Source organism: Phascolarctos cinereus, unplaced genomic scaffold (assembly GCF_003287225.1).
Source record: "Phascolarctos cinereus isolate Bilbo 61053 unplaced genomic scaffold, phaCin_HiC Scaffold_9;HRSCAF=440, whole genome shotgun sequence".
In the NCBI taxonomy this organism is placed as follows: Eukaryota; Metazoa; Chordata; class Mammalia; order Diprotodontia; family Phascolarctidae; genus Phascolarctos; species Phascolarctos cinereus.
The window spans coordinates 65,326,526-65,341,642 of record NW_027556402.1 but is presented as its reverse complement, the minus strand read 5'-3'; the positions used below and the strand labels follow the sequence as shown (position 1 = coordinate 65,341,642).

General features: G+C 39.2%; 1 protein-coding gene across 1 annotated transcript in view; it reads left to right on the top strand.

The window, feature by feature from the left end:
- SNX25 (sorting nexin 25) overlaps nucleotides 1-15,117 on the top strand; it is a 272,281-nt gene that overhangs the window by 148,255 nt on the left and 108,909 nt on the right. The window contains 1 exon segment of the mRNA XM_021007602.2: nucleotides 4,918-4,988. Coding sequence (XP_020863261.1) covers nucleotides 4,918-4,988 — 71 coding nt within the window.

Genomic DNA, 15,117 nt, shown 5'->3' with positions numbered 1-15,117 from the left:
GTAGCAGAGCCCAGAAAAAAGACAGAATGAGGCAAGTTTGCAGCCCAAGACAACCTGGAAGGTTGGCAGGAAAGATCTCTTGCACTAGGCTGGGAGAGGAGCGCAGTTCAGTGTGGGCTGTACCACCAAAGACCAGGCCTCAGTGATCCTGAAGCAGGCCTCGGGATTGAATCATGGGCAGCTATGACAGTTTCCAGACTTCTCAACCCACAAATGCCAAAAGACAACTTAGAAGGTCAATAGGAGAGGTTTCCCCAACCTGGGTGAGAGAGAAGTTCGGTCCCACCCCAGTCCCAGCTCAGCCCCAGGGCAGTGGCTGCTTCCTGAGCTCTCAGCCCACAGACAGAGAGGGGATCAAGTGGCTGATCAGAGGGAGATTGCAGGGATCTCTTTGCTGGCACTGAGGCAGGATTCCCTTGCTTTGCCCATGCTGGGATCTTGGTTGCAGTCCTGAGTGGTGATCCTGTGGTGAGGAGGAGCACTGGCATGGCAGAGCTTGTGGTGGCAATGAAGAAGGTGTCCTCCTCACAGTTCCACGGCAGAAAAGAGTACTTGTGGTCATTCCTAGACCAGAGCACAGGCCAGGAAAGGAGTAGCACCTTGTCTTTGATCATAGCACCTTAGAAGAACTGAAAATTTACAGGTCCCTAGAAGTGTCTTTGAAAGCAGCTACACAAAGCCCCCGAAGCTTGGGACAGTACATTCTCCACACTGGAAGCAGACCCCTACCTTAACAAAGAGTTTAAAACTCAAGTAATTGGCTGGGATTGTGAGCTAACAGCACAAAAAAAGTCAGACCATAGAATCTTTCTTTGGTGACAAAGATCAAAACATACAACTAGAAGAAGACAACAAAGTCAAAGCTCCTACATCCAAAGCCTGCAAGAAAAATATGAACTTGTCCCAGGCCATGGAAGTGGTCAAAAAGGATTTTGAGAAGCAAGTAAGAGAAGTAGAGGAAACACTGGTAAGAAAAATGAGAGTGATGCAAGAAAATCATGAAAAACAAGTCCACAGCTTGCTAAAGCAGACCCAGAAAAATACTGAAGGGAAAGTAGTGAATGAAGTGGCAAATATGCTAACTAGGTGATAACAGACAACTGTGTCATCCACTACTGGAAAGTGAGGTGGGGGAAGAGAGGGTTCTTAAAGAGTATATTTTGGTTTGTTATGTCTGAAACAAGATAGTATCAGGAGCTGACGTCTGTAGCTTGACCTCTGCATTGTATACGGTAACTGTGGGCATCAGTACTTGATACTTCTGCTGGTACAAGATAGTCGTTCGCACAAGGGAAATTCTACAGAGGTCAGCTTGTTCTTGTAACAGGGAGAGATAGTTTCCCTCACTGGGACCACTCATGAATTATTGCCAGAGACAGGGTCCTTGGGCTACAGGGAAACTGTCAGAGATAGTGCCTTGAAGCTAGGGAGAAATATAATCTTGGAAGTGGTGTCTGAGCATAAGCACCCAAGCACCCCATCAGAATCAAAGTATAGGATTCCAAAGGGATAGGCAATAAGATACATACAAACACAAAATAAATATTGTGAGCACAATTTATTAGGAGCAAAAAAGCAGGGATAGTAATCATGATCTCAAAGTTAAAACTAAAATAGATTTAATCCAAAGAGAAAAGCAGGGAAACTATATGTCAGCCATATTAATATTGTTTTAGACTATTTAAAATAACTGTACAGTATAAAGTTGGAATATTGGTGTAGTATAGGAAATGTTAAGTTGGTAGAATTTAGAAAAATGTGGAAAGACTTGGATTTATGAAGGGAGATGTTATCTGCCTTTAGAGAAACAGAGGACAAGCAATTACAGTATGGTCTTCCATAGATGCCTATGAATGTATATGTGTATGATTATAGATATCTATCTATATGTATATGTATGTAAGTATACGCATGCATGTTTGTGTATATGTATGTGTGTGCGTGTATATATATGTGTGTATATACACACACGTGTGGGTGTGGGTGTGTGTATGTGTGTATATATATATATATATATATCAACATTTAATTGTAGCCTCCTGGGGATGGGAGGAGGATGGGGGAGGGAAGAACAAGTAAAAAGTGCGCAGCAGAAAACAAAGTAAAACCTACAAGAAAGCAAAAATGGACAGCTCTGAGCACAATGTGTAGTGTTTATTATATAGGCTTTCTTCAAATGGAAATTTATAGCTTTATATTTTGAAACCTCTCATTCTGCTGTGCACATAGTAATTTTTTCTTTCCTTATTTTGCATTTGTTTCTTTTTTCTTATTTATATTTAAGTTCATAATTTTAAAAAATTTATTAAGAAAATAGGAATTAACTCAATCATTAACTTCTTTGTAAGAGAAACAACTTGTAACAGTAACATACGCAACCACTTTTTGAGCCCTTTGCAAGTCAGAAGGGGGAAAAAGAAATCCTTCTTTTACTTTGCATTTTATATTTTTAAACTACCCAATATTTAGCTATCTTGGCATCACTCACTCTCCACTGGTTAAAAAAACAAACAAACAAACATTAGAAGTGTTATATATTCTTCCTGTTATAATCTTGATGTGTCCATAGTGATCTTGGAAGCATTTTTTTTTTAATTTTCCTGTGTAAGCAAGTTAGGCGAATTGGTCCTTTTTAAAAATGAAGGATGAACAACAAGAAGTTAGGTGGCTGCACAAAAGATAATGACCAAGTAATGACTTGATTAGTTCCGTGTCATTTTCAAGGACCAGAAAAACTCAGCAAAAGGGATCAAGGAGAAATGTGGGAAATGTTTTGTGGAGTTTGTTGTGACAAGTTTTAGTCTGTGAATTACAGACTGGCCTGACTTAGGTTTGTTGAATTGAGTCGATGCAACATAGGTAGTATGTGCTGAGGACAATGGGAGGAGCCAGACAAGAGGCTATGGGAAAGTTTGTGGAAAGAGAGAACCCTTTCACCTGGGTGTGGTGGCGGTGGTGGCAGTGGCAGGCAGTGGGAGAAGAGTCAGACAAGTGTTTATGGAGGAGGTGGTATCTTAGCGGGATTCTGAAGGGAGAGAAGTGTGACAATAGTTAGCTAGTCAGTAAACATTTTTTAAGTGCTTACTGTGTGCCAGCCAAGGTACTAAGTGTGGGGAATACAAAAAGAGGCAAAAGACAGTCTCTGCCCTCCAGGAGCTTACATTCTAAAGGGGGAGACCACAAACAAACAGATAAGTACAAAGAAGCTGCATACAGGATAAGTAAGAAATAATTAAAAGTGGGAGGACATTAGAATTAATAAGCATGTTGAAAGGTCTTGTAAAAGATGGGATTTTACTTGGAACTTAAAGGAAGTCAGGGAAGGTGTGTGAGTATTAATTGGCTGTATGGGAGGTGGTCACCACTCAGAGATGGGTCAGAGCAGGATAAGATAAGATAGCAATTAATCTGGTCTGGCTAAGACTTACCCTACAGAAAGAGGAATAATGGGAGATAAAGCTAGAAAGGGAAGAGGGGGCCAGGTAGCAAGGGTTTTAATAACAGCTAGCACTTAAATACTGCTTAAAGTTTGCAAAATTATTTTCCTATGTTAACTCATTTAGTGACAAATGTAAGATCAAAGAGCTTGCGTTGCAGCCATTGGAATATGTAAAGCCTCTTGAGTAGGGGAATGACATGATCAGGTCCACGTCTTAGGAAAATTAATTCAGCAGTTCGCTTAACTAGGTGTGTGACTGTGCAAACCACTTAACATCTCCGTGCCTCAGTTTCCTCATATGTAAAGTGAGGGAGCTAGATGTGATGGCTACTAAGGTCTCTTGTGTCTCTGATTATATGATTCCATAAAGGAAGGAGAATTGGTCAACCAAGTAACAAGCTTTAATTAAGTACTTATTATGTGCCAAATGTGGTATTAAATTGGGATATAAAGAAAAGCAAAAACAGTTCCTGCCCTAAAGGGGCATGCATTCTAATAAGATAGGTAACATATAAGCAACTTTGTTACGGTTGTTGTTTCAGTCATGTCTGACTCGTTGTGACCCCCTCCTCCCCCTTTGGGGGTTTTCTTGGCAAAGATACAAGAGTGGTTTGCCATTTCCTTCTTCAGCTCATCTGACATATGAAGAACTTAGGCAAACAGGGCTAAATAACTTGCCCAGGGCCAGACTAGTTAAGTGTCTGAGGCCAGATTTGAACTCATGAAGATGAATCTTCCTGATTCCAAGCCCAGCGCTCTATCCACTGTACCACCTAACTGCCACATGAAATCTACTTTTTGTGTCATCTCCCAACAATACCAGCCCTGCTCCGGAGGAGGAATAGAAAGGATAGAATATCCAGTCAGTCGATAAACATTGATAAGGAAAAGTATAAGGAAGAATGTTAGCCTATCTGCTGGCACTGGAGCTCAAGAATATTGAGGTTGCAGATTATAAAGCCAGAGAATGTTTTAGATGACACCTTAGAGTTTGTCTTAGTCCAGTACACACCCACCCCCAGTTTGACAGGTGAGGGCACCGAAGCCTAGAAAAATTAAGTAATTTGCTAGAGCTGTTATGCAGTTCGTTATTGGCAGATCCCAGGTTACAACACTGGTCTGATTCCCAACTCTTTGTATGGAACATTACCTCCAAAAAACTTGCTTTTTTGAAATTCTTACCTGTGATATCCAGGAAAGAAAAAATGTCTTGAGGGATGCCCACATTTAACTTAGGATATACATTTCTTATTTCACTGTATTGGAACCTATTTGATCTCTTATTCTGGTTTTGTGAATAGCAGTGATCCCAAGTAACCTATGGTTGAGGGTCTTCCACAAGGTTCTAGAGATGAAATTTGTACAATATTCAAATACCCTATGCTATTTATGACTTATATAAGTATTGGATAAAAGTGCTGCTGATAAAAGGTCCTTTCCTTCCTAATCAACCTTTCTCTTTTCTTCTCTTAAATCAGGTATCAGATTGTAGTAGAAATAATACAAGCAACAACAATCAGCAGCTTCCCCCAGCTGAAGAGGCACAAAGGTAAGAAATAATTTTATTTTAATACACATATTTTAATGTACTATTAAATCAACATGATGTTTGAGTACATTCTGTGTTTCAAAGGTTCTGGTTTGAGCCATCAAGCAATGAACAGCCAAATGCCCTGGTGGTGTGACAACTCTGCTCTCCTTACATTTCAGAAGGGCAGGTTTACACCTTTCCAAAGAGCATTTCAAATTCCAGCACCCATTGGTCTTGGAACACAGTAAGTTGAAGTCATATACAAGTCTTCTGTGCTCGCTCAGTTAACCTCATGCTGTTTTTGTTCTCTCCACTCATGATTTTGTTGTCTGAAAATATGACGCATCAGGATGCATCATCTTTTGAAAAACTGCATTGTCTAATCAGTGTCCCTCCAAATCAGGAAATTTATATGGGTGCCCCTATGAGCACAGAGTATGGCATCAATTGGCTTTACAAATGGAAATACGGCTGTCCCAGTGTTACCTGCATCTCACATACCACATACATACACTCTGCCCCACTTTAGAAAACAGTCCTGCTATTTCTTCAGCCTATTAGTTTCTGTCTTTTTTGGCTTTCATTCTTTTATGACTAATGTGTCTCATTATTGAAATGCTTATTGACTTGATTCATTCAGCTATTGTTTGCTGAAATAAGGAAGCTGCCAGGACATTTTTGATACTTTATGAGAACACTGGAACAGAGTAATAGCAAATCCCAGGAAATCCAGGATGTGTGGTCACTGTTCATGTCCTGCTCCTGACACTCATGGTTGTGTAGAGACAAATCTCTCAGTGCCCAGGACAACTCTCTGAGACTGTCATTTGCAGAACAGGTGCTGACTTGAATTGCTAGGAGTTTTCCTCCTGAGGAGTTCCCTAAATTAAAGAAATTACAAGTCTGGAAAATAAAAGGCCAGAATTGGAGTGGGGTGGACATAACTATAGTTATACAGATCATTAATTGAACAGATATTGTTAGTTTTTTTTTCCCCTCTCCTTCTGTAAAGGGATTGAGACTTGGGATCAGGAAAACCTCAGTTCAAATGCAGCCTTAGATATTTACTAGAAATGTGATTCTAGGTACATCATTTAACCTCTCTTGGACTCAGTTTCTTTATCTGTAACATGGAGATAATAATAGTACCTACTCCACAGGGCTGTTGTGAGGATCAAATGATAATATATGTAAAGTACTTTGCAAATCTCAAAGAGGTATAAATTTATGTCTGTGATTCTATTATTATTTCTCCTTTTGCCTCCTATCATTTTTAATTTTTGTTGTTGGGGTTAGTATTAACTTTGTTATTGTTGTTTCAGTCACGTCTGCCTCTTCTTGACCTCATTTGGAGTTTTCTTGGCAAAGATACGGGGGTGCTTTGCCATTTCCTTCTCCAGCTCATTTTACAGATGAGGAAACTGAGGCAAATACGGTTAAGTGACTTGCTCAGGGCCACACAGCTAGCAAATGTCTGAGGCCAGATTTAAACTGAGGAATACTCATCTTCCTGACTCCAGGCCCAGCGCTCTATCCACTGCACCACCTAGCTGCCTCCTTTTAAATTTGACTTCTGGGTTATGTTTCTTGCCTAATTATAGAACACTTTCTTTCATACAACTTTAGTGGGGAGAAAAACAATCCACATGTGACTTTCTTTGGGCCTTGATTATGAATGTACCTGTAAAATGAGCAAAGATGTAATCATGTTTGATGTCTCTAGAGAGCTTTGTCAACTTGATTACCAGTATTAGCTCACAGGAAATTGATTCATACTTCGATTTTTTGTGGTTTGAAAGAAAATTTTCCTCAGCCTAAAATTTTCAGAGTACAAATTGTACAAAGTTAACTACTTTTAATAGGTAACATTTTCAATTTGTCCAATGCCTAGCACACGAGGTATTTGAATTGAATTGAGATCATGGGACTAGTTGGTCTCACTTTTAAGACACAATTTCTGATTTCTGACGTGAGTAGGTCAGGGGGCTAGAAGGAGGGCTAACTGATGGATAGTCCATATGCTCCATTGGTATCTATGTGATGTCAAGAGAAAGGCCCCTATTGCTGTGGTGGATTTACAGGAAGACATGGATAAGAGTTTCCCAGGTTCGGTAGGCACGGATGGGTTGGGGTTTTTCTTCACTGATCTATCAAAGCAGGTGTAAGTGCTCAGAAGCACTCTTTGTAAATTGGCTCCCTCTTCTTTCACCTAATGCTTGGTAGAGGAGTTGCTTAATAAACACTCTTGGTGACCTGAGATGGTGCTTTTGGATTGGAGATGTGTTAAGGAGTGGTGTAAGGAGCCTCCGTACTACTAACCTTGAAGAGTTGCCTCTTCTACTATCTTATCCTCTTAGTTTAAGAAGCCAAAGCATTTATAATTCTTTTATGTGGGGTGGCTATGCATCTACAGTTGACCCTTAACGGGTTGCCTGATGATCAGAGAAGTTAAGTGATGTGCCTAGGGCTACCCAGCTTGTAGATGACTGCAGGTCTTCCCAGTAACAAATTCAGCAGAATCAAGTATGGGAAGCTATCTTGGACATAATCTTGACAAAATTTATTATTAATGTTAAATTTATCTTAATTTACATGCTTGGATTTTGTTGTTATTATTCAGTTGTTTTGGTTGTGTCTGACTTTCTTTGACCCCATTTGGGGTTTTTTTTTTTGGCAAAGATAGTGGAGTGGTTTGCCATTTCCTTCTTTAGCTCATTTGATAGATGAGGAAACTGAAATAAACAGGGTTAAGTGACTTGCCCAGAGTCACACAGATAGTAAGCATCTGAGGCCAAATTCGCACTCAGGTCTTCCTGACTCCAGGCCTGGGGCTCTGTCCACTGTGTCACCTAGCTGTCCGTGCTTGAATAGTCTCTCTATAATTTAACATGCAAATTTGTTCGAACAGTGTACTGTAAGGCATCCTCAGATTAACTGAAAATAATTTATTTGCCTTAATTTAAGAGATACTAGTTTTAAGTATGGTTCAAAACTATGCTTCATCATACTACATAGGTTTACAGTATTGCTTTGCAGCTTTCAAAAATAAAAGTCCTAAAAATTCCCATTTGTGGTAGGTTGTATGAGTACATTAAAAGTGACTACATGACTTTTCCCAAGTCCAGTCAAATTTTGGTACCGTTAAATCTTTCTAAATTAATCCAGAGTAGAAATTAGAGTGAGAAATAAAACTCCATCAAAACGGATGGGAAGGTGAAACTGCGTAATTAATTATAGTTGAAGTGGTAACCACAAAAATGCCATGTACCAAGAGATGAGCGCTGTTCATTCAACAAGAATTTGTTAGGGTCTAGATATTCACAATGGCCTCTTCTATGCATGGGGGGCTGGTGTTATTTTAATGCTTTAATATCTTTCAGTTAAAGGAACTAAAATTTCATTGTTATGGACACTCATTACACCCATGCAGATGGCCAGCCCTACCCTAGCGCAGTACTTTAGAGTTGTTGGAGAAATACAAAGATAAATATGGTGGTGTGTTTGTGTGGTTCCATGTAGTTAGTCCAACAGGAAAACAAACTGCTCCAGCAAAGAAGCTGGACTCTACTTTCCTATGAGTGGGTGGGACCATTCTTTCTCAATTACTTTCTTCGGGAGGTGGATGACATTTTCTAAGTCATCATCTTCACTCTGACCCTGACTCAGGGTCAGAAGGGAGCTAGTTTCTTTTTCATAAGAGCACAGGGAGGGGAGTAAACTTGACCGAAGCACCTGTACCTGAGGTAAACTCTCCTATTCTTTACAAAGTTAGCCTCCTTCCACAACTTAAATTTGCTTCCTCATGACTCAGACTCTTGTCAAAGGTAAGTCCTGGATTTAGCTTTTGCTCTGCTTCAGAAAGTTTATAAAATGTCGTAGTCCGTGTGATTCTCTCTCATTTAGCTCAGGTACCCCCAGTCAGGATAGAATCTTGTTGATTTTAAACAAAGAGCCAAACCTCTCTTCCTTTCTTGTCTCTGATCGCTAACCATTGTGCTTTGCTGTAGCACTGAAACCCAGAGCAGTTATAGTTAATCATATCCTTATCTCAACAGGCTTTGGCACTAATTAAATTAGAAGTCATATACAAACTTTAAAGAACAGGGAAGCTTTGAAGTAAAGGTCTGCCCTCTCAGAATGGAGAAAGGAGTGGCAGGAGGAGAGAAATCATGACACTGTTCTATACTGGGTGTTTTAGGGAGACAGGTTCCATAAGCATTAGTCCATTCTAGCCACAGGGTTTCAACAGGTAAAGTTGGAACCCACTTCCTAATTGTGAGTCTCCCTCAAGACTCTCTCTTAGGCTTTCTTTTTTCTCTGTATGCTCTCCTTTGGTGAACTCTTCTAATCCTATGGTTTAATTTTCTATCAATGTGCAGATGAAGCTCAAATCAATCTCTCTCCCCCTCTCTCTCTCTCTCTCTCTCTCTCTCTCTCTCTCTCTCTCTCTCTCTCTCTCTCTCTCTCTCTCTCTCTCTTTCTCTTTCTTCTCCTTTTTCTTCTTCTTCTTCCTCCTTCCTCCTCCTCCTCCTCCTTCTTCTCTGTCCTTTTCTTTCCCTCTTTCTCTTCCTCTCTCCTCTCTGTCTCTATCTCTCTCTGTCTTTCTCCTCTTAGCTCCAGACCTGCATCTCTAACTACTATCTGAAAACCAGATTTTCCAGTAACTTCAAGTTCAAATAAATTAATGATCCTCTTCTTTTTTGGCCCCCATTTAGGCTTTCTCATTGCTGTTAATTGTAGCACCTCTTCCTAGTTATCCACTGTTGAATTATCAAAGTCATCTTTGACACGATCTTATCCCTGAATATCTACATTCTACCATTTATTAAGTAGATGCTAACATTTGTCATGTCATTCAATCATGTTCTCTGTTCATACTCTTATTTCAGTCCCTTGTCATCTTTCCTGGACTTTTACAGTACCATTCTAATGAGTCTCCCTTCTGTCATTCCCCTCTCTAAGCCACAGCTGCCAAAATTATCTTCCTAATAAATAGGTTTCATGATTTCATACCTTCCCTTCCTCCCATCCCCTTTCCTTTCTCTCAGTAATCTTAGTTTTTGAGTTTTAAGAGTGGTGATAGAAGTAGCTAGGTGACCCAGTGCACAGAACATTGAAGCCGGAGTGAAGAAAACCTGAGTTCAAATTCGACCTTAGACACTAGCTATGTGACCCTGGACAAGTCAGTTACTTAATATCTTTCAGTAAAGGAACTAAAATTTCATAGGTGTGCACACTCATTCTATCCATGCAGATGGCCAGCCCTGCCCAAGCAGTGCTTTGGAGTTGCCTCAGTTTTCTCATCTGTAAAATGGGGATATTAACACCTACTACACAAGGATGTTGTAAGGATTAATGAGATAATAATTGTAAAGCCCTTAGCACAGTGCCTGCTTCATAAATTCCTTTCTCCTTTCTGACCCTTCCCTCTCCTAGCTAAAAGTGTTCCCTCACATCTCAGATACTTTCTGGACTACTTTAGCTGACTCTATCCTCTTTCCCTATCTTACTGATCTTGTGTTTATCTGCATCCATGTTGTATCCATTCCAGTAGATTATGGGTTCCCTGAGGGCAGAGACTGCTTAATTTTTCATCTTTGTATTGCTAATACAGTGCCTTCAGTGTAGAAGAACTTAATAACTTTTTCTTGAATTGAATTGTTGAAGTCTCATTTGAAGTGACAAGCCAATAATCAAATGTGATGTTGCTATGTAGAATTTTTAATAAAAATTCTGAATATTCTATTCCTGAAAACTGAGTAGGGGTTTTTTTTAGAGCGAAGGGACCACGTTAACTTCCTGGAGTTTGCAAGTCAGTATTTTGGCCTCTTGCTTAATTGAGGTCTACTGTAAATCACCTCTTGGGGGATTTGAGCTGGTTAGGGGTTATCTCTAGGATGATGCTAGGATCACTTAGAGGTTTGCATTGATCCCAGATTGAACACAGATAGTAACTGAGACATTTCAAACAAATCATTAAAGGCTACCCTAAGGGGTAGGTTCAAAGCCCCAGATTGACTTTGAAAACTGTCAGGGCTCCCAAGGAGGAGGGGAATCCCTGATGCAATGTCAGCTACCCAAGAGCATAATTGTATTTCATTCTTGTCTCTGTAACTGTATGGCCTAGCACAGAATAGGTTCTTACTAAATGCTTGTTTGATCATAGGAATCTGGGGCAGGGGACGGCGGGCACTTTTTTTCTGTAGGAAACACAGCATGGAAACTCTCTCTACCAACAGAGATTGGTCCAACCTGATAGAGGTTAACAGAGTTGCCTAAAATGGCTATCAAATATCAGAGGAAGGATTTGAAGTCATGTCCTCGACTCCAAACCCAGCACATTCTCCACTAAACCAGTTACTTTTACAAGTGTTTTCTTGACAGAAGTTACCCAAACCAACTTCTCTTAACATTGTCATCGCTGTTGCTTAACGTCAGTTTTGCATGTTCAGTTAGCATGACAAATTTTGTTAAAAAACCATAAAATCAGAAACAAATTAGGTTGAATCATGATTACATGCAGATCTAAATAAAAATAGGTCTAATTTAAAAACAAAAATAGAAATGTGAGTTGTCTTGACATGATGAGGGCAGACAGACCTCTGGGAATGGGCAAGTGAGGCAAAGGTCACTGGGCATTTTTCACCCTATATTAATTTTCCTGAGAAGCTCAGATGCCCATGATGGTCCAGCATATTCAGTGAGTGGATGCTGGGGGACATGCTTTTAGAGAGATCCGGATTAGTCATTTCCTCAAATCAACAAAGTGTTGCTTATCCTTGGGTTTTAATGATTAGGGAAGAATGAGTGTGATGAATTGAAGGGTCATTCAGGGAAACCAAAGATTCCTGATTCATTGGTCTATGGCCCTTTTTTTTTTTTTCAGTTTTTCCTAAAACAGGAGATTGATGGAAGGTTTCTACCCTGATGTTTTCTTTCTTTTTTTTTTCTTTTTTGGTGAGGCAGTTGGGGTTAAATGACTTGCCAAGGGTCACACAGCTAGTTAAGTGTCTTGTGTCTGAGACTGGATTTGAACTCAGGTCCTCCTGACTCCAAGGCCAGAGCTGTATCCACTGTGCCCATCCAGCTGCCCCACTACCCTGATATTTTCACTTGTCCCTAAGTCCATTGAATGATTTAGAAGAAAGTGATTTCTTTTTGAGTTACTTGAGTTGCTGATGTTATGTTTCACATTTTTATCAAAAATTGGTTAAAGGCATGGATATCATGTTTATCTAATTTTATATGACTTGCAGCTGAGAAAGAGAAATTGTATGTTAGGCAATACTTTTGGGATCAGAACAGATCTTGAAGCCTAGAACACTAGACCAACTCAAAGATGAAATAGACATAAGTATAAAATCCTACCTATGGGTCAAAAAAAAAATGAACTGCACCGTGGGTCATGAAAAAAGAGGATTTTAATGGATTGCAAACTTAAACTAAGTCAGTTGTGTGGTATGGGACATGAAAACACTAATGTACATTTATTGTTGTTCAGTCATTTCAGTCACGTCCTACTCACTGTGACCCTATTTGGGGTTTTCTTGGCGAAGATATGGAATGGTTTGCCATTTCCTTCTTCAGCGCATTTGACAGATGATGAAACTAAGGCAAACAGGGTGAAGTGACTTGCCCAGGGTCACACAGCTACTAAGTGTCTGAGGCCAGATTTGAACTCAGAAAGATGAGTGTTCCTGACTCCACGCTATGCTGTATCCACTGTGCTACCTAGCAACCCCATATGCCCATTTATGTAACATTAAAAAATCATCCAAAAAAACCCCCAACTTTTCATTGAACAGCTGATGTGCACTCTAATTCTATATAATGGGAATGATAAATTATAAGATATAGTCTTATTGGTTATTGACAGGGGCAAGGAAATGTCAAGAAAAAAGGTTAGCTAGGAGATATTTTTCTAGAAAGAAATTTTATGAAATATTAAAGGAAAATAAAAATAGCAGTTACCTCACAGGGATGCTGTAAGGATCAAATGATATTGTAGGTAAGTTGTATGAGCTATTGTATGTAAATCCCTGTCCAATCTTTAAATACCAATATAAATACCAATTATTATTAGTGTCCAGAAAACAAGGTAGACAATATATTGCCCAGTTTTACTTTGCCCTGGGGTAACTAGGTGATGCAGTGTATAGAGTGCTGGGCCTAGAGTAAGGAAGAGCCGAGTTCAAATCTAGCCTTAGAAACTTACTAAGTGTATGACCCTGGGCAAGTCACTTAACCCTGTTTGCCTCGGTTTCCTCATCTGTCAAATGAGCTGGAGAAGAAAATGGCAAACCACTCCAGTATCTTTGCCAAGAAAACCCCAAATGGGGTCACGAAGAATCAGACCCAACTGAAAAAATAATAACAACAGAACTCCACCCTAGCTAGAGACCACACTCCAAGTCCTGTGTTTATTTCTGGATCTTACATTTTAGGTAAGATATTTTAGGACACATAAGTAATACATTAATTACATTAATTAATTAATACGTAATTAAATACAGAAATAAAGAAGATTATTTTAGGATACATAGTTAATAGCTTGGAACCTATCCAGTAGAGAGCAGCCAGGGTAACTTTTTAAAGGAACTCGGTCTGTCTAGCCTGGAGAAGAGGCACATGATAACTTTCTTTAGGTATTGTAAGGCTTGTCGTGTGGAATAAGGATTGGGTTTCTTTTTGGTCAGGAGAACAGATATTGGAAAAAGAGTGGTGGTTGGTCTAAGAAAACTGTACTTCAGTACTAGAGCTGTGTAAAAGTGTAATAGGATGCCTCTGGAGGCAATCCATTCCCCATCACAGTGGGTCTTTAACTAGAACCTGAATAACCATCATTTGGGGATCATTTAGAATGAATTCTTTAGCAGGTAGGTGTTACATTTGAGACTTCTAAGCATCATTTCTCATTTGAGATACTGTATTTCTAAGATGGCATGCAAAATTCATTTCTGACTAAGGAAGACTCACGTCTTAATGTGTGTTTATTATCTCTATTTTTGTTGAATTACATATACCATTATGATTCAAGCTCATTTATATGTACATTTATATGTAACATTTTTTTTTTTAAAAACCTCCTCAACAAACAGCTTATATGCACTCTAAACAATAGGGACGATAAATTGTAAAATATATTTTTGTAGGTCATTGGCAAGGGAGAGGAAATTTTGAGAAAGAAGTCAGCTAACTAAGAAATATTTTCCTAGCCTCTTAGCATCAAAAAGTTTTCTACCTTTAAAGAATAAACTTATTTGAATCAGTTTTTTTCCTCCAAGTTTTATATCTCTCCTTTAGTGTTTTGAAGTCATGCTACCTTGAGAAGCAGCATCTTATAGTGAGAAAGACCCTGGTTAGATTAACAATCAGTAGCCAAAATGTGGAAATATGTTTAATGTGATTGTACATGTGTAGTCTATATCAGAATGCATGCCATCTTGGGGAGGGGGGTACAGAGGGAGGGGGAGAAAATTTAGAAATCAAAATCTTATAGAAGTGAATGTTGAAAACTAGAAACAAAAAAAAAAAGAACACAAGGTACTTGAAGGAAGGGATCATGTTTCTTTTTGCTTTTATTTTTATCTCCAGCTCTTATGACTGGCACATAATAAATGGCTTAATAAATTAAAAAAAAAAAGAGTTAGAAGTCTATGGTTCTAGCCCTGGTGTTGAGGCAGGAATATTTCTGGTTAAAATCGGTGCTGAGTTTCCCTTCATCCAAGCAGTGTTTATTGTCTTTCCTTTTAGAGAACATGCAACTGTTTACATCTATATACACATATATGCTTACAGAAGCAGAATGGCATAAGTGAAAGGGAGTATACATATACATACATACACATTCGTGATTTTGGAATCGGCATATATATGATAATTGAGGAAGACCAAGCAAGCTTTACACCTGCAATCAGAGGAACAACCTAGCTAAGCTTGAGGCATCTCATCACCAAGAGGGTCTCATACATTAGCAGTGATAAATTTTTTAGTCACGGCAACTTTTTTCTTTTGGATTGTATCTGTGATTTCATTGGTATGGCATAAGGAGCTGGACTTGGAGTTAGGGGAAAAGGGTTCAAGTTCTATATCTGATATATACTGGCTATTTCACGCTAATTCTATATAAGAATAGAAATTCTTAGAT